This window comes from Aythya ferina, assembly GCF_964211825.1.
Source record: "Aythya ferina genome assembly, chromosome: 4".
Lineage (NCBI taxonomy): Eukaryota > Metazoa > Chordata > Aves > Anseriformes > Anatidae > Aythya > Aythya ferina.
Window position 1 is genome coordinate 49,053,580 of NC_140300.1, and position 16,241 is coordinate 49,069,820.

General features: G+C 39.2%; 1 protein-coding gene across 17 annotated transcripts in view; it reads right to left on the reverse strand.

Moving 5' to 3' along the window:
• Positions 1–3,067: 3,067 nt before the first annotated feature.
• The window catches only part of MARCHF1 (membrane associated ring-CH-type finger 1), a 404,383-nt gene continuing 391,209 nt past the window's right edge, over positions 3,068–16,241 (reverse strand). For all 17 annotated transcript variants that reach the window (XM_084518138.1, XM_084518145.1, XM_084518136.1 and 14 more), the window contains 2 exons: positions 10,440–10,587; positions 3,068–7,271 (listed from right to left, as the gene is read on the reverse strand). In XM_084518138.1, the coding sequence (XP_084374264.1) occupies positions 6,970–7,271; positions 10,440–10,587 (450 nt within the window). In that variant the 3' untranslated portion in view covers positions 3,068–6,969. The remainder of the gene's footprint in view (positions 7,272–10,439; positions 10,588–16,241) is intronic.

Sequence of the window (16,241 nt, forward strand, 5' to 3'; positions counted from 1 at the left end):
ATGTTTGTTCAGTGGTCTGACAGATTTTGCCTTTCAGAAAGCTATACCTTCAAGTTTGTCTTTTAGACACCACCAGATGTACTTTGAAGTTGGAAAAATTGCTGTCCTACCACACTGTAAAATACTGAAGTAAAATGAGCACTAAGATAACTACAAGTTTTAGCATGTCACTGTGATAACAGTCTGTTAGGCTGGCATTCGGGTGAACGCTTTAAAAAAAGATTATCACACAATGTTATGGAGTACAAGACATTTTATATTCCTTGAAACAATTCACTAATAAGAAGGTATTATAAAAAAAAGTAGTTGTTACTTTTGTGGTTGATGTAGTCAAAGATTTTTTTTTTTTTTTTTTAATATTGCTCACACTTGAAGAACATTTGCAATTCGGACTTCATTGAGCTTTGTGGGTTTTCTCTCTTGAAGTCGACGTGTTCACTGCTTGTTTAGCTGTCTTTTAAACTATCTTGTTGACCTGCTGTGTAAGTAATGAAAAAGAACTGCGTTCATCTTTAACTTTCTATATTGAATTATCAGAAAAAAAAATGTATTTTTAATTTCTGCACTCGGAATGTTTGTGCCTTAGGTGAGGGGGTTAGAGGGAGTATTTTGACTTATGCTACAGAGACAAGATAGTGGAATTTCATACATCAGTTTCATAATCCTATCAGTCCTGCACTTTAGGGTTTTGCATAGTGATGAGTTTCTTCTTTGTGCTTGAAAAAAAAAGGTTGAATGCTCTCAGGAGTTCTGAATTTTGTTTTCTGCTTCTTAGAAATCCAGAAGGCAGTTGGCTGTAATGGCTGGAATGGCAAATATGGCTGTGATGGTCCCTGTTCTTACAAATTTGCTGTGGGGGATACCATGAAATCCTGCTTACTTGTAAGGGTTATAAACTTTAACGTTAAAATCCTCTATTATAATTCTCTGTAAACGACCGTGGTGTGTTTTTTTTTGTTGTTGTTGTTTGTTTGTTTTGTTTTTCTGGTATATTTTATTCTAGCCAGCCTTGGAGAGCTGAGACCTCTCTGAAGAGCTGGCTGAATTATATTCAGACTTTCTCCGCAGCAGCTGAGCTGTGCTCTGATTCTAGAGCTTAACATACTGACAGTCTCAGCTGGAATGAAGCAGCTGTCTTTGATTCCAGCAGTAATCCGATGTTGTTTCATGTACACTAAGCAAATAGCTGTCAGTTGTTGATTTAAGAAACAAAACAAAAACCTGTCCTTCTCAGGGATGGCTTTATGCAATGGATTAATTAATTTACCATCCTTTAGTCAGAAACAAACGTGGCTGAATTAAAGGAACTGTTTGCTGTGGCTTTCTGGTCTGCTTCATAAAGCCATTTCTAAAGGGATGCGACTACAGCCATTCCTGATGAGGAAAAGCTATCATGCAGTTAGGCACTTACCCTGGCTCATTATTGTACTTTTTTCCACTACCAAAGCATGTGCTGATCCTTTATGGAATGTCAGTGTGTGCAACAGGATGCAACAAGGCAAAAAGGCAACATATGTGAAACATTTTCTGGGCCATTCCTGAGTAGTTCAAGAAATAGACTTACAGAGTACAGTACGTGGGTTTTCGGTCTTTATTGGAGTAGCACTCGTATGCGTTTCTGTAATGACTGTGTATGAAGACAGAGTCTAGAATCCAAAAATGTTGGATTCCAACTGGAAAAAAAAAAAGCCATTGCTAATTTAGCTAACAGACTTACTTAAAAAATTACTTTGATCTTCCATCACCTTTGCTTTTTGTTTGTAATAGTGCTGATTGTTGTATTTTTGTGTGTGTGGTTTTGGCTTTTAGGTCAAGATCTATTTGAGGTTCAGAACAACCTCAGTATTGTATTTGGAGTTGGTGTGGGAACATGTAAGTAAGTGCTGTGTAGTGTGGTTCTTTATGTGTATGCGGAAAACACTGAACGGAAATGTGTTCTGCAATCTAATGGTACCCTCTTGATCAAGGGATTGTAACTACCTTGTGTGCAAAGCAGAAAAGTATAGTGGACTTACATCAATATTCCCTGAATTCTAAAAATTAATGTGGCTTTATTTTTGTATATGGTAACAAAAACGCATTTTTTTATTACTAGAATTTCTTTAGTTGTGCTCTTTCTTCTGTGTTGTATCTTGTAGAGATTCATGAATCTGTATTTGATTTAAATGGTAAGCTAGTTAGGGCAGATTTAACAAAATGAACAGTCTGTTGGATGTAGGGAATATAATCTGTTGGAACACTCTTCCTGTGGTTTGACCATATTCTTAGCAGGCTCCAGTCATTTGATGTTCTATTCCAGCTAGAACTGTGAAGACTTGAAACTCAGCCCACTTTCTCCCCAGCTGAGAATCTAGGACAGCTTTAGGGGTAGCGTGGACACAGTCCTCTTCAGAAAACTAATTACGTAGTTTGGCTGGAAGTTGTATTTTCCAAGACAGATAGGATACTTTCTTTGGTTTTATACCTGACTCAAAGGACACAGATGACTTTTTAAAGCACACTTCTAATATTCTTTTCATAAAACAAATAAATAAATAAATATTCTGTAGGATTTTTATGAGAAAATCTCACAAAGTAGAATTCTAAAATAATAAAAAGGACGCCTGATCCATTCTGACAATCTGAAGTAGGATCCTTTAAATCATTTAGCTCTGTGATGTTTGTCTAGCCCATCTTCAAGGATTTCTAGTGTGGGATGTTACAGTCACATTTAACTGTTCAGTCCAAGGCACTCTGCTCTTCCTCCTGGCCTTGCTGCAGCTGAAACTTTGTTGTCAGTTCTGCTATGGATGGAAAAAGTTGTTTTTGGCATTAATACCTGTTCTTATGTTTCCCTTCCCTTCTGCAAGTTAAACAACCATAGCTCTTCTCAAGTGTTTTTGTACTCTGAGTTGTTTTCTGCCAAGGTGCGGTACCCGGAGCTCGGCCTGCCAATCCAGCAGGTTTGTCAATATTGAGTGTGCCGCTGAGTGCATTGTTCACATTGTGTGCAATAGCGTGGTGTCGCCAATTCATGTTCAGCATGCGATGCTCTATAAACAGACTGACAAATAGAATACTACAGAAATTTGGGTCATTTGTTTAATACAAATACATTTTTTTCACAACAATAAGCAGATATATTACTTTTGTTTCCCTTACCTTCTGTCTTTCAGTACACATTCAGCCACAAAAACATACAGTTTTTCTTTTGCAAAAGAGAGGGAATTAAACAAGTAACACAAACTTGTAGTTCCAAATATTATACACAGTAAAATATTTTCATTATAGAGTAAGTGTCATTGCTTTATTAGAAATTATAAATAGTTTGTTCTGGTGATGGGGAACTTACTATTTTTTTCTACACACAAAAAAAAAAAGCACTGCTTTCAGATAAAGCAGTGTGTGAATGGCACAATTGGACTAGTTGAGAATCTTCATAATGCTAATGATAGTCAGAAGTGGTATATTTACGCCAGTTTGAAGTTAATTTTGTAATGCTTATATCTTAAATCAAGAGAAGAAACGTGCATACCCACAGATTAGATAGAAGTATCTTGCTTAAAATTCAAGATCTGATCTCACACCAACTTACTTCCACCTACCTTTATTAAAACTTTGCTTAAACAGGAATGCAGATTTAAGTTCTTCTCAGTAATGGCAGCTTGGAGCAAGGCTCTGCTCTTGTTGGGTTTATCCAAGCTAAACTCCACCGTCAGTGTGTTTGCCTGAGATGCACTGTGGCTACACAGGTAGTTTGATACTGATCTTTATTCAATATCTTGTACTCATTTCATTTAAAAAATCTTAGGATGTATCTTAAAACTTTCAGTAAGCTAGTTTTGCAGCACAGAATCCTGTTAATACAGAAAATTACCCTTTTTGTGGGAACAAAGAATCATTGTTTGATAAGCAGCTGCCCAGGGTCTTTGTTCACGCATCATCATTACTCGTGCAGACCTGCATCTAAGGCATGTTGGTGTGAATAGATCCTTGCTGTCCTGAAGAGGTCCCGCCCTGCTACAGAAACAAATTCCAACCCAGCATGAAATCCCTGAAAGTTTTAGCATATCCACTGCACCTAAAATGAGAAAGGGTGCATTGGCTAATACTGTAATCCTTAAAGAGTTTAAAGACTGCTTCCAACCTGCTGTAATCTCTTTTGCTGCCGACTTTAGCAGACAATGTCTCATTTTGCTTCTTTTTCTGCTGTCTGAATAAATATTTCCAAGGGAGAGGACGAATTTCAGCTGAAGTCTTTCTCCGATTCTTACATTTAACTTTAAGCTCAGTTGCACATGAACTTGAGTGCCACAACAGTGTTTGGAAGTTGAAACTTTCAGTATAAAATGACTGCAAGTTGTTCTGCTGCTTACTCTTCGGTGTGTTTTAAAATTGTACAGTAATCTTGCTGGATGCCATACATCTGTTTTCAGAAGCCTCAAGTACTTTTTTTCCTTTATTTGAATTCTATGCTTGTTCAAGAAAAGAACAGCGTGAATTAGTCTCCTGTAAACTGTCAAAATAGGGGATAAAGTACTTTCAATGGGGTCATGATATTACAGCAGGTTAAAGAACAAGCTGGCTAAAGAAGCGGGGTTACTGTCACTTAGATGACAGCAAGAAACTTTCTGGTCATTTCAGAAAGACCTTAGTTGTCTTCCACAATTTTTTTTTGTCAGTCAACTATGCTGTGATTCATCAGGTTTTATTGTAAACAAAATCCCAAAGAGAATGGAGATGCAGCTAGTAATTTTAAGTGTCTAACTTGCTTCCACTATAATGAGATTTACTTGTTAATGAATAGGTTTACACTTTTAGAAATGATGTCTTTGCAGATTATCTTAAACACATGCAGTTATGACGCATTCCTTAGTAGTGGCATGGTTTTCTGAAAACCTTGTAAAGTCTCCTCCACAATTATAAACAGAGAAATGATTTGGTTACTCACATATCTGTTTTCAAATAAGAAGCTGTTACATTTCCAATTCTGCAAGTGGATAACTGGAAAATTATTTTATATGAAGAGGAAGTGGCATCATTTGAAAGGTTTGAACATCAATCCAACTCACCTGGAGTAACTTACAATATTAATACGTATTTCAGGTGTATTCAAGCACCAAGATTTTGTGTCTGGTCTGGCCAGATGACAGTCACTCACCACCAAATTACACGAGCAATTTCAAAACAGAGGAATAAAATGCTCTGAAAAAGACACTTTTTTTTTTTTTTTTTTTTCTAATACTGCTACTTCCAGTAGTCCCTGAGCCTTTAAACCATTAAACACATTCACAAAGAAATATCTAATAGATAAACTCCACTACATCTTAGGCCCAGCACCCTTCATATTTGGAAGGATGTGATGACTCACTTAACTGGAGATGTTTGAATGTGTGAGGAGGAAATTCACCATTAGAAACTGCAAGACTTCTGTAGAAGGCTAGTCCGCTGGCGATTATGGCAGATTCCCCCTCTGAATGAACCTCTCTACTCTCTTTACTCTGGTTCTTTACTTGCTTGTGTGCTTTTCCTTGTTTACCTAAATACAAGACCAAAAAAGAACTTTAAACTTTTTTTTTTTTTTTTAATATATATTATGTTCAGGCCCTGGACTTGTCCAAGCCAGCATGTAACTCCAAGTCAATACCTGCTGTTGTGCCTTGATGGTAAACATCACAGGTATGAGTAGCTAATCACAAAATGTGTTCTTCATGTAATTCACCCTGTTGGACACAGTATTATATCTACATTCATTCATCTATTGCACCCTTTAATGCTATTCACACCTCATTTTTATATGAGAATGCTCAAAACATGAAATTAACAACTCAACTGTTGAATCTCTAATACCTCAAGTTTACCTGTACAGAGGGAATCCACTGATGTCCTTTTCTTAGTCAGGAAGATAAAAACTAACTTTTCAGAGCAGGGAGACAAAAACTACCATCCTTTCAAGATATCTAAGTATATTCTCTTCTCTCTACCTGTCTATATCATGAATCATAAAAAATAAAACCCAAAATACCTTTCATTGTCCCTGTGTCATCCTTTCAGAATTTGATAATATGCAATTTACTTTTGTGTGATTTTGCAGTAAACAGCATTTTTTCATTTATAGTTTTGGCTCAAAACTTTATATATCCAATTTATGAAAAAAAATCTAATTCACTCTTACAGAATAAAATAAACAGCTGAGCTGCTGTTCTAAATGCATTATCTACAATTTTTCTCCTCCCCATACTTGTTTTGCTGACAGCTATAGTTAAAAATATCTATAGCCTATGGAGATGTGAGTTTATACTGGTTGGAATTGCGTATTTAAAAAAAAAAATAATCAGGCATATTCAAAAACAGTGCTACCCTTCAAATGGTTCAAATATCCTTAGTTGACACAGCTGCCCAAACATTAAAGCTCCCCTGGAGTCACACGGACATACATCTGTCACTTCACGAGGCTCAGAGTGGGTGCTGTGACACAGCTCTTTATACCTTGGTTCAGTTAATGCATGTCACTTGAACAGTTCTTTCAAGTGTGTCTTTAAGAAGATAAATAGGAAATACAACTTTTAGTAGTAAATAGATGAACGGTTTGGTTTTGTTTGTTTCCTGTAAACAAAGTGGTTCTAGCAGGTCTGTGTCTACTTGCCCAGCCATCCTTTTTTTTTTTTTTTTTTTTTTTGTATAATAATAATTTTAAAAGTAATGCTGTTGCGTTGGTTTGGCATTGTCTGTTAAACCTGTCCTCTATTGCACTTTCTACACTTCCACTTTCACAACACTTGCTGACTAGCTGAGAAACTACTTCACAAATGGTCACATTCCATACAGTAACGAGTTGCCTTGCTGGATCCGTTTTCCTTCTAGGGTTTTGGTTTGTGTTCTTTTGTTTTTTAACTGAAAAAATGCACAGTCATTTCTACTCTCTTTCAGCATTAGTAGTGTAGAAAACACTATGCCTTATTCTGCAAGGAAGAAACAACGCTGTCTCTGTCAAACTGGCATCACCTCAGATGTCATTTCTTCGGCTGCCAGCTGAGAGTTTGTACCTGTCTGTGCTACTGGCACCACCACGGCGTCCTTGACATCCGAGCTGTGTGTGCATGAAGAGTTCTTCTCCTCCAATTTTTTGGCGGTGTCTGGGCAGTTCTGAACAAAGATCACTCTGTTGTAGGCTTTCAACCTGCGCCACAGCTGAACGTAAACCTTGCACTGCACATACATGAAGACGAGGCCCCCTGTGAATCCAATGGCCACCACTACGAGTTTTGTCCAAAATGGCCATTCAAGGACACCTTTGAAATAAAACATTTGTATTTATTACTGTTGTTACAATGGGTATCAAGTGCTTAATATCAGTAAAATGTTTTGAAAAGCAGCCAGGTGCTAAGAATACCCAGATATGTACATGCTAGTGGGGTGGCTGTGGCTCTAGTGGAAAACAGCAGCTGTTTCCTATCCCACAGGCAGAGGGCCAGACAAGAAACTACATCCGACTCCCACTCTTAACTGACTTCCCCACAATTTGGTCAAATAACAAATTCAAGACACGCTCGTAACAGAAGCTTAATGCTTGATATGATTTAAAAACAAACAAACAAACAAAAACATTTAATCCTCACATTCAATGGTTTACTTAAGCAAAAATACAAGTACCAGAACAGAGATAAATGAATGCCTAGAAACATTATGCACATCTTTACCATCATTTTTTTTTTTTTTTTATCATGCTAGAAGCATGACAGTGTTTATGGTTCCTGGAAGACCAACATTTACGATACTACCTGGTTCTAGCTTCCTTCTGAAGACAGGGCACAGTAAAAAATAAATAAATAATGGAAAGAGCTCCAACTCTTCCACCATCCATCTTCCTTGCCCTGTCTTTTTCCTGCTCTTCTGTCTGTGCACCCTCCCCCCCTCCCCCAAATCCATGTATATCAAAAAGGAGAAGTTTTATCTCTGTGCTAAAAGGGTATCTTTACATATCATTGATCTTTATCACTTGCACTGAATAAACAGCAATCATATTGATATTTACAGAAAAAAAACTATGGATGCTGACCCTGAAAAACTAGAGATGAAAGTATTTGAACGTGGTTGTAATATGACTAATGTTAAGATGATTTACATGTGGTCTTACCAATTTAAAGGAACAAACAGTTGTATTAAGAACAGCCTTCCTCTCATTAATTCATGTCACCGTTAGCTGCTTTTTTCAATGATTCAGTAGCATAATATAAAGGAACAGCTACTATCCTTCCCATTACTCGCTGCCTCATTACATTTAAGGATTATGTATTATACACAAGAGTCAAACCTCTGTGTTTAGCTGTCAGTCTTTGAACAACCTAAATAGTTTTACTGGTCATACATGGAAGGTTTCTGACTAATCTTTTGCTCACAGAGTGCAGTATTCAAGGTGCCTTTCAGGTGCTGTATTTAACCCTAGACCTGGTAACCCAGAATCCTCAACAGCAAGTTTTTACTTGTAGCCAGCTGTGAGGCTCATATGAATCTGGCTACCTCCGTTATTGTTAAACAAGGTAGGAGCTGGGTTTTTAATTAAATAAGCAAATAGAGACCATAAGAATACTAATTATTGCAAAAGCTCTAAGTAGCTCTCAGGCATCTTTGTTGATTTTTTAGGGTGAAGAATCATTCAGAACATTTGGCGAACACTGAATTGCATACAAGTCATAAATACATTTTGAACGTACCAGGATTAATTAACATGATCCTTATACATTTTATATAATGGAAAATATTAATGCTAGCTGTTTTGTTGTATAAATCCAGCTAATCCACAGCCTGTACCTTTCTCCTTTTTAATGAATAGGGTGGTTTATGTTGTACTCATAAGTAGAACTTCAAAGCCATTCCTAGTCCTGTCCTCAGGGTGTTGGGGGATTTTCTGTTTTGTTTTGGAGATGCAAAGCAGGGCTACCCATTTAGAGAAAAGGCAAAACAAGACTTTGTATTATACATTCATCTGTGACTTAGTGAGGCTTGTTACTTATTTTCCTCACATAGGCAAGAAAGGCAAGCATCAGGAGTATCATCAAATATTTATCTAACTAGCACGGCACAAAGCTCTGCCTGTTTTGTTTTCTGTGTTAACTAGAGAATACAGCACAAAGCTGGAGTCCCTCTACTAATTCCTAAAGTCAATCCAGATCAAAAAGAAAATCTTATCAATCTCCTTATGATAATCACATCTAAGACATGAATTTAAGACCAAATAGACTGAGACTTAACTCAAACTAAATGCAGACTTGAAATGTAAAACAGTAGATCAGCTTGCAATACAGTTTCCACACACAGTAAGCATACTCCAAAATGAAACCTACTTAATTCTAGTATTAAGTGTAAATTATCTATCCATCCTTTCCAAATACATGATAAATCTTGATTTTAAATTCTCTGGTTTTGCATGCAATAAATTAGAACATGACTTCCATGTGATCAGACTTTAGGTCAAGGAATAATACAGCTGAATGTGACAGGCAGAACAGTTGTTGATTAGCACTAGCAGGGGAAGCACTGGATGAGAATCTTCCCTGAAAGGTCACTGGGAATGTGTGTGTCTTCACAAGGGTGAGTTGTTGCTCTAAGGTAAGAGGTTGTACTCTCTACCTCAGCTGGCACATTTCATCTAACTAGAGAAAGAAAAGTACAGGCTAGCATCATCACTCCAGTTAGACTCTGCCAGGCCCTGAAGTAAATGCTTCTGAGAAATTAAATCAGGTAGCTTCTTTCTCTCTCTCTCTCTCTCTCTCTCTCTCTTTCTCCCTCTCTCCCTCTCCTTTTTTTTTTTTTTTTTCCCTCTTGAAATCACAGAACTGCAGGGGTTGTAAGGGAACTCGACAGATCATGTTCAATTTTATCCATGTAACTGAATATTTTGGGACAATGTTTGCGGCAGTGTTCTGAGTTCCGAATTTCAGGATTGAAGATAAAAACTGTCTATAAGCTAAGGCTAATAAAAGAAGCACTTTGTTTCTGCTTTGTTCATACAGATACAACTGGAACATGGTCTCTTGGAATTTCTTAATAGGAAGCTTGTCAATAAAAGGGCTCTATCCTGTTTTACAGGATACAGAGGTTCAAGTGGATAATATAAATAAATTGATATTTTGTGAACTGAGCTTGCACTGGCTTTGATTTTGGCTCATCTTTTTTTCTAAGCCTTAGAAATACCTTGATAATGGGAGATTAACCAAAGAAGAACAGCAGGCTAGTTAAGCTGTTGTAATGGTTACACTTAGCTGAGATCTCTCTGCAGGGGCATAAAGCAACCTTTTACCACAGATGTGTTCGTTACTTCTCTATTAAAGTATTTGATGGAGCCATATATCAATGAGGTGTTAACGTGAGAACTGAATGTGACTGGTTACGTGGCTGCACTTCAAATCCACCCACTGCGTTCATTATCAACAAGACTGAAGAAGATAAAAAACACTTACCATTATCATTGCCTTGTTTAATTTCCTCAGCGGTTCTATCAATTAAAACGTACAATGACCAAACAACACAGGTAATTGCAATTACATGGAATGTGACTGAACAAACTATTTTCCTCCTCTCACTTGTCGTCATCTGTAGTTTCTCCCACTAAATAAAAAAAAATAAAAATGAGAAACAAAATCAGATTAGTGAAATTTTACATTAAACTGATTAGGCCATTCTAGCTCTTTCTGCCAAAAAAAAAAAAAAAAAAAAAAAAAGCAAGCCTTAATAGACTTAACAAACCCTTTTATTTCAATAATATACAGAACAGTAGTATGTGCATTGTCATGGTAAAATTCATAATGATCTCATTTTCACAGATTCACAGGAATGAAGAATTAGGAAGGAGAGCTCCATTCTTTCTGTTTGCTTGTGAATGACATCTGAAGTAATTTCACTGCAGTACAGCCATAACACAGTAATAGACAAGTAAAAAGATGAATATTTATTTTTAACTTTTCCTGGTGCACACTTCTGGAGAGAAGAGAAGAAAAAACAAAACACATTACCTCGCAATATTTAAACTATTCCTAAGCATTCTCAGTTTCTTAAAATTAAAGGAGTTGTGGAACAGCCTTCCCATAAAATAATAGCATGAAAAATATTTTTTCCCATAAAGAACAGCTGCATTTGAGGATTAAATTCAATAAACTTGAGAAGATGATTACATGGAAATGATCATACATGATAACAGTCTCAGTAACTCCAGAAGTATCTTCCAGGCATATGTTTGCAAATTATGGCACTAAATCCAGGCATGTGTTTGTGAATTACGGCACTAAATCCTAGTTTAAGTTAGGGCTATTTTAGAACGAAACAGGCGATTCTCTGCATTTGAACAATGCAACTCTTGAGGCGATTTTTTAATCTTGCTTGTGAATACATATTTTTTTTAGCATTTCTCTAAAATAAAACCTTTCTATACCAAAACGTTTGCCTTTGAAAACAGATGAAAGAATATGACATTTAAAAGCAAAATGCCTCAATCTGATGAATAATCTCACAGAGTCCATAGCTGGCATCTGATGAACAAAGCAAATGCAGACAATCTCACAGAGTCCATAGCTGGCATCTGATGAACAAAGCAAATGCAGACCATGATACAACAGTGCCACCTCTCTCACAGTCACGCTAATGCACGACTCGGCTGGTTCACAATCCAGGTCAGGGCACTGACCAGCACAGGAACACCCTGCTGTGCCAGCACGTACCTTTGGTGCTCTCAGGACAGGGTTCCTGCTAGCTTCCAGCCACCCTGGCCACTTCAGAGCACTGAGGTGGCAGAAACTTACTTTGAAAGGTTTGCTTTTGTTGTAGGCTGGTTGGGGTCTTCTGTTTTGTTTAGTTTTCTTTTGGGAAAATAACGAATTTCCCCAAATTGCTCATGGCCAGAGTTGGAGATGGCATCCTATACAGGGTAGGTCTCTAACCTGAACAGAAACGGCCACTCCTGGAGTCTGAACACTACTTGCTGTCCAGCCAGATTCCCACCAGGTACAATTGCTAGGAAAGCCGAGGAGTGTCCATGCAATGAGACCAAGAGGGCGAACTTCCAGCAGTGCTGCTGCCAGCAGCTAGCTTTAGAGCAGCACGTACTGGTCCAAACGCACACCATTCCTTAATGGCAGCTTACACGTTTTAGTCCTGTTGTCTCAAAATGAAATCTCTGTGGACTGTTTGCCAGAAATTTATGAGCACAAGGCTTAAATAACTAGAACCGAAAGATTTCCTGAGTAATACAAGAAGAGACAGAGCTAGCAGTTGATACATCATCACAGCTTCTGACATGTACTTAAAAGTGAAAAGTAAGCTTGTGGGATTTTGAATAGCAGTCTGGAGAAATGGCAAGCATTAAAAAAAGAGGAAATAAAACCCAGAACCTCGGGTTCATGTATTTCAGTGGTAAGAATGGAGACTGTGGCATTAACATTACAGCCTTATCATTACAGTGACCAGGTTACACAGCATTTGATCTGCAGACTTTGATCCTTTTTGCAATGAGAATTCAATTCAAGCCTTGCAACAGGCTTTCTTGCCAAAGAAAAAGTTGTCTTTGTCCACATGGAAGAAAGGATCCTGCCCTAACCCTTCGCGTAGCTTTGGATGCTTTGTGGAAGATCAATGGCTAATATAAAGAAGGAATTGTGTTCTCAAACAGAAAATTTTCTGTCGTCTCTTATACTACATTTTTGTTCTACTGGTGGGGAAATTCTGTGCTAAATTTTTCATTGTCATGCATATCTGCAGCTCATTATAGCTATTTTGCTCTCTGACATGCTCTGAAAAGCCTTAGATGGTTGACCTGAATGCCAAGTCAAAGAAGTCTTTTCCAAGTGGTATTTTAAAGTTTGGAAAGAAGAATATGCCATTAATCTAAATGTAAACATGTTGTAGGTGGAAAACAATGACAAAAACAAATGACCATCAGGCAGGATACGTAAATAAAGGCACAGCCTCGCAAACTTATGCTGATATTTGCAGGAAATGTGCATCACGAGATGTAGACAGTGGGAACAGGCTAAAGCCAGGCTTTTTTGCTAACATTCCATGATCGGATCCAGCTACACTGCAAGCCAAGACCTACTGGCCTCTGCTTCCTCTCTCTGCCCCCTTTTCTTCTCCCACGGGAGAGCAGGGCTGTGTGTCTACTGCATCCACGCACGTGTTACTGCACCAGAAACCAGCAGGCTGGCAGGAGAATGGCAAAGGTCACTACACCATGGAGCTGGGATACCACGTGGAGCACCCCTTAATCCCAGCTGCAATAAAAAATAAAAATAAAAAGGGAGAGAAAGGAGCACAGGGAAGATCCCTGCTCAGGGACAGATGCAGGGGGGATGAGAGTACTTGTAAGCCTTTTACAGCTGCTTGGTGTCTCACAAAGCCGTGCGGCTGTTCTGCCCAGCTCTAGCTGCAGTCCCAGTTCTCCTCTGCCCCAGTCACAATGGTCTGAGCTCAGAAGGGGAAAAGGGGAAATTTAATTAAACTTAGTGCTCTAGTCCTGGTGAACCTTATGGTGGCTGAGGTAATTTTCTTGTCCTAATCACATATTTTAGCTTGGCTGAACAGAGAGTACTATGTGACTACTGTCATTCCCTCCTAGACGACTGATCTGCTAGCAATTTAAACCTGCAATTTAAGTTGCCCTGGAGCAGAAAAATGCAATTCACTCTTTTAGGATTTTTGCAATAGGCTTAAATCTAACATTTAACTGTCAGTGTTAGCACAGACTTGCGTGGATAAAAGCAAAATTATGTGAAGTAAAAACTACTTGAAAGTCCATAGCAAAGGCTTTGAGACAACAGTATATTGAGCAGTAAAAGCATCAGCCCCTTTTTCTTGTGCTGTGTTGTCCAGGGCTCAATATATGCTAAAGCTGGTTGGAGATGTTTGGCAGCTGCTACCATGTCACACAGCACAGGAATGCCTCCTTAATCCCCAATAAAGTCATCTCTGCTGTATTTTGCAGCTTCTGCAATTCTCATGGCTCTCTACATTTAGTCCATGATGGTAGGATAAAAATAAGCCGCATCACATTTTATTAGCTTCAACCTTGAGCTGGAAAAACTTACATCCATCAGGATGACACCTTGTGACATGCCATGGATAGGGTATCAGATGCCAGCAAGAACACAAAATAACAGAAGTGTTCAGATGCAACTTTCCTTGGAAACTTCCGTGTTAACACTCCTAAAGTGCTCTAGAGCCTAGAAGGTGTGAAAGAGACTGTAAGTGACAGAGAAGACATTTATAATGATTTGCAAATTAGGGAGTCAGTAAACTGCTAGACAAACACTGTAGTTTTTGTCCAGCCCACTCTGAAGCATCCCTTCTCGGCAGTACACCCTGTTGTGGCCACCCCCACAGCCCTTACTGGTGGCAGCTGTACAAACGCAGGCTGGGAATCACCAGAGACACAGACGGTTTAACACCCTGCAAACGCAGAAGAGACCACACGAACGACATTAGGCTCCACGGAACAGGTGTGCTAGCATCTACCAGCCTTTTTTTCCACAAACAACGTGTGTGTATCCCGGGAAGAGAGCTTGCACCGTGCTCTGCAGACCACAGGAGGGCGGTGGACCACCGCGTACCTGCTGCAGAAGTTCCCAGCCAGGAGCCAGAGGGAGCCAAGCGCCGGGCTCCTGCGCTGCGCCGCCCGGAGGTCCGTAGGCACCTTGGAGGTGGCAGCTGGAAAACTGCAGCCCGGTCTAGATGCCTACCTTGTGCTTTCTTTTTGTTTCTTACAGACTGCCTTGCTCGGAAAGGGGAACGGTTTCTGATTTCATAACCTGCCCTCGCAATTACAAAACGCAGTCATGAGTCTTCTGGGGGAGAGAGGGGAGACTTGAATAGGCTGCTCATAAGCGAGGAGCATCTAAATCATATGCTGCCAACCACTTCCCTTTCCTCTAATATGGTCTGAGAAAAGAGCTGATACTTATTTTAAAGGACCAAACTTGCCTCCCCACATGGGCCATCTAGTAAAAGCTTGGTTAATCAATATGCAACAAATACATCTGGATATTTTTAGTACCCTCTGAAAATGGATCGTCAGAGGGTCTGAAAAAGCGGCTTTGTATCCTCAAACTACCAGCACAGCCTTTCTTCTTACACACTGAAGTATGTCCACGGTTTTATCTCTGCCTTACACATTAAGCTTTCTACAAACTGGTTTCAGGGTGCCCTGGTACAGAAGCAGAAGCTTGGTGCTGTTCACACACCACAGGATTGCACCCCGCAAACTCTGCTGCTTGCTCCCCTTTCCCCCACCTTCAGACTGCAGATTTACTTTTTGTGTCCCCATGTGGACTCCTGCTAGGGGGAACACCTCACGTTGGACACAAAGTTTTGTCTGCACAAACTTCCTGAAGCAACTCCTTACCTACAGCAGATTTGCAGATGCACACGTTTACCACATCAGGTCTGTCTCCTGCAGAGGCTCGTGACTGAAGATGCCAAATCGAAGGTGAAGTTAATGGGCTGCTTTGCCACAGAGTGAACGCTTGTGCCTTTAGCTCCCAGGTATTCTCAGGAACTGTTTTTTTTTGTTTGTTTGTTTGTTTGTTTGTTTTTAAATGCCATGTAAGGAGGCTTGACAGGGCACTCTGGAGTGGGCATTACACTGCTCATACTAAATATTTCTCCTGTTCTGACTTTTTTCTCTGTCTCCATTACTTAAGTGAAGAAATGAGAACAAACATAATGTAAACAGCACTGACAGCTGGAAGGATTTCCTCCTGTTCTCACTTAGAGCTAAAGTCATGCAACACTTTCTGAATTCTGTCTATATACAAGGAAAGACTTTGAGCCAACTTCTATCTTGAAATCATCACGCAAAACGAAGGCTAAAATTATTTACCAGGGGCTGTTGTAGAAACTGCATTCTGCACACAGCCTCAAAATGCACAGAAAAGCATCTTTCTTATCTCAAAACAGGCCTGAAGGATCTAGCCAGAGCTTTTGAAAAAAGCTCCTAAGGAGCTGGAGCAGCAGATGATGAAGTGAGCTGAGCAGGGAAGATATGTCAGTAGTCTGAACATGTAGCTCAGAGTTATTTATTGTCTGTGGTGTGGGGAGGGTTTTTGGTCACTTGTTGCAGCACTAATTGGCTCAGGCTCCACAGCGAACTGCTTGCTGCTATCAACCTACCAGCTGGAGGAAAGCAGCTGCAATGGTAGTTTGCAGGAATGGGATCTGTGCAGTGGGTGGAGGAGGAAGAAATAGCAGTAATGAAAGACAACGGGGTTCCCCTCGTC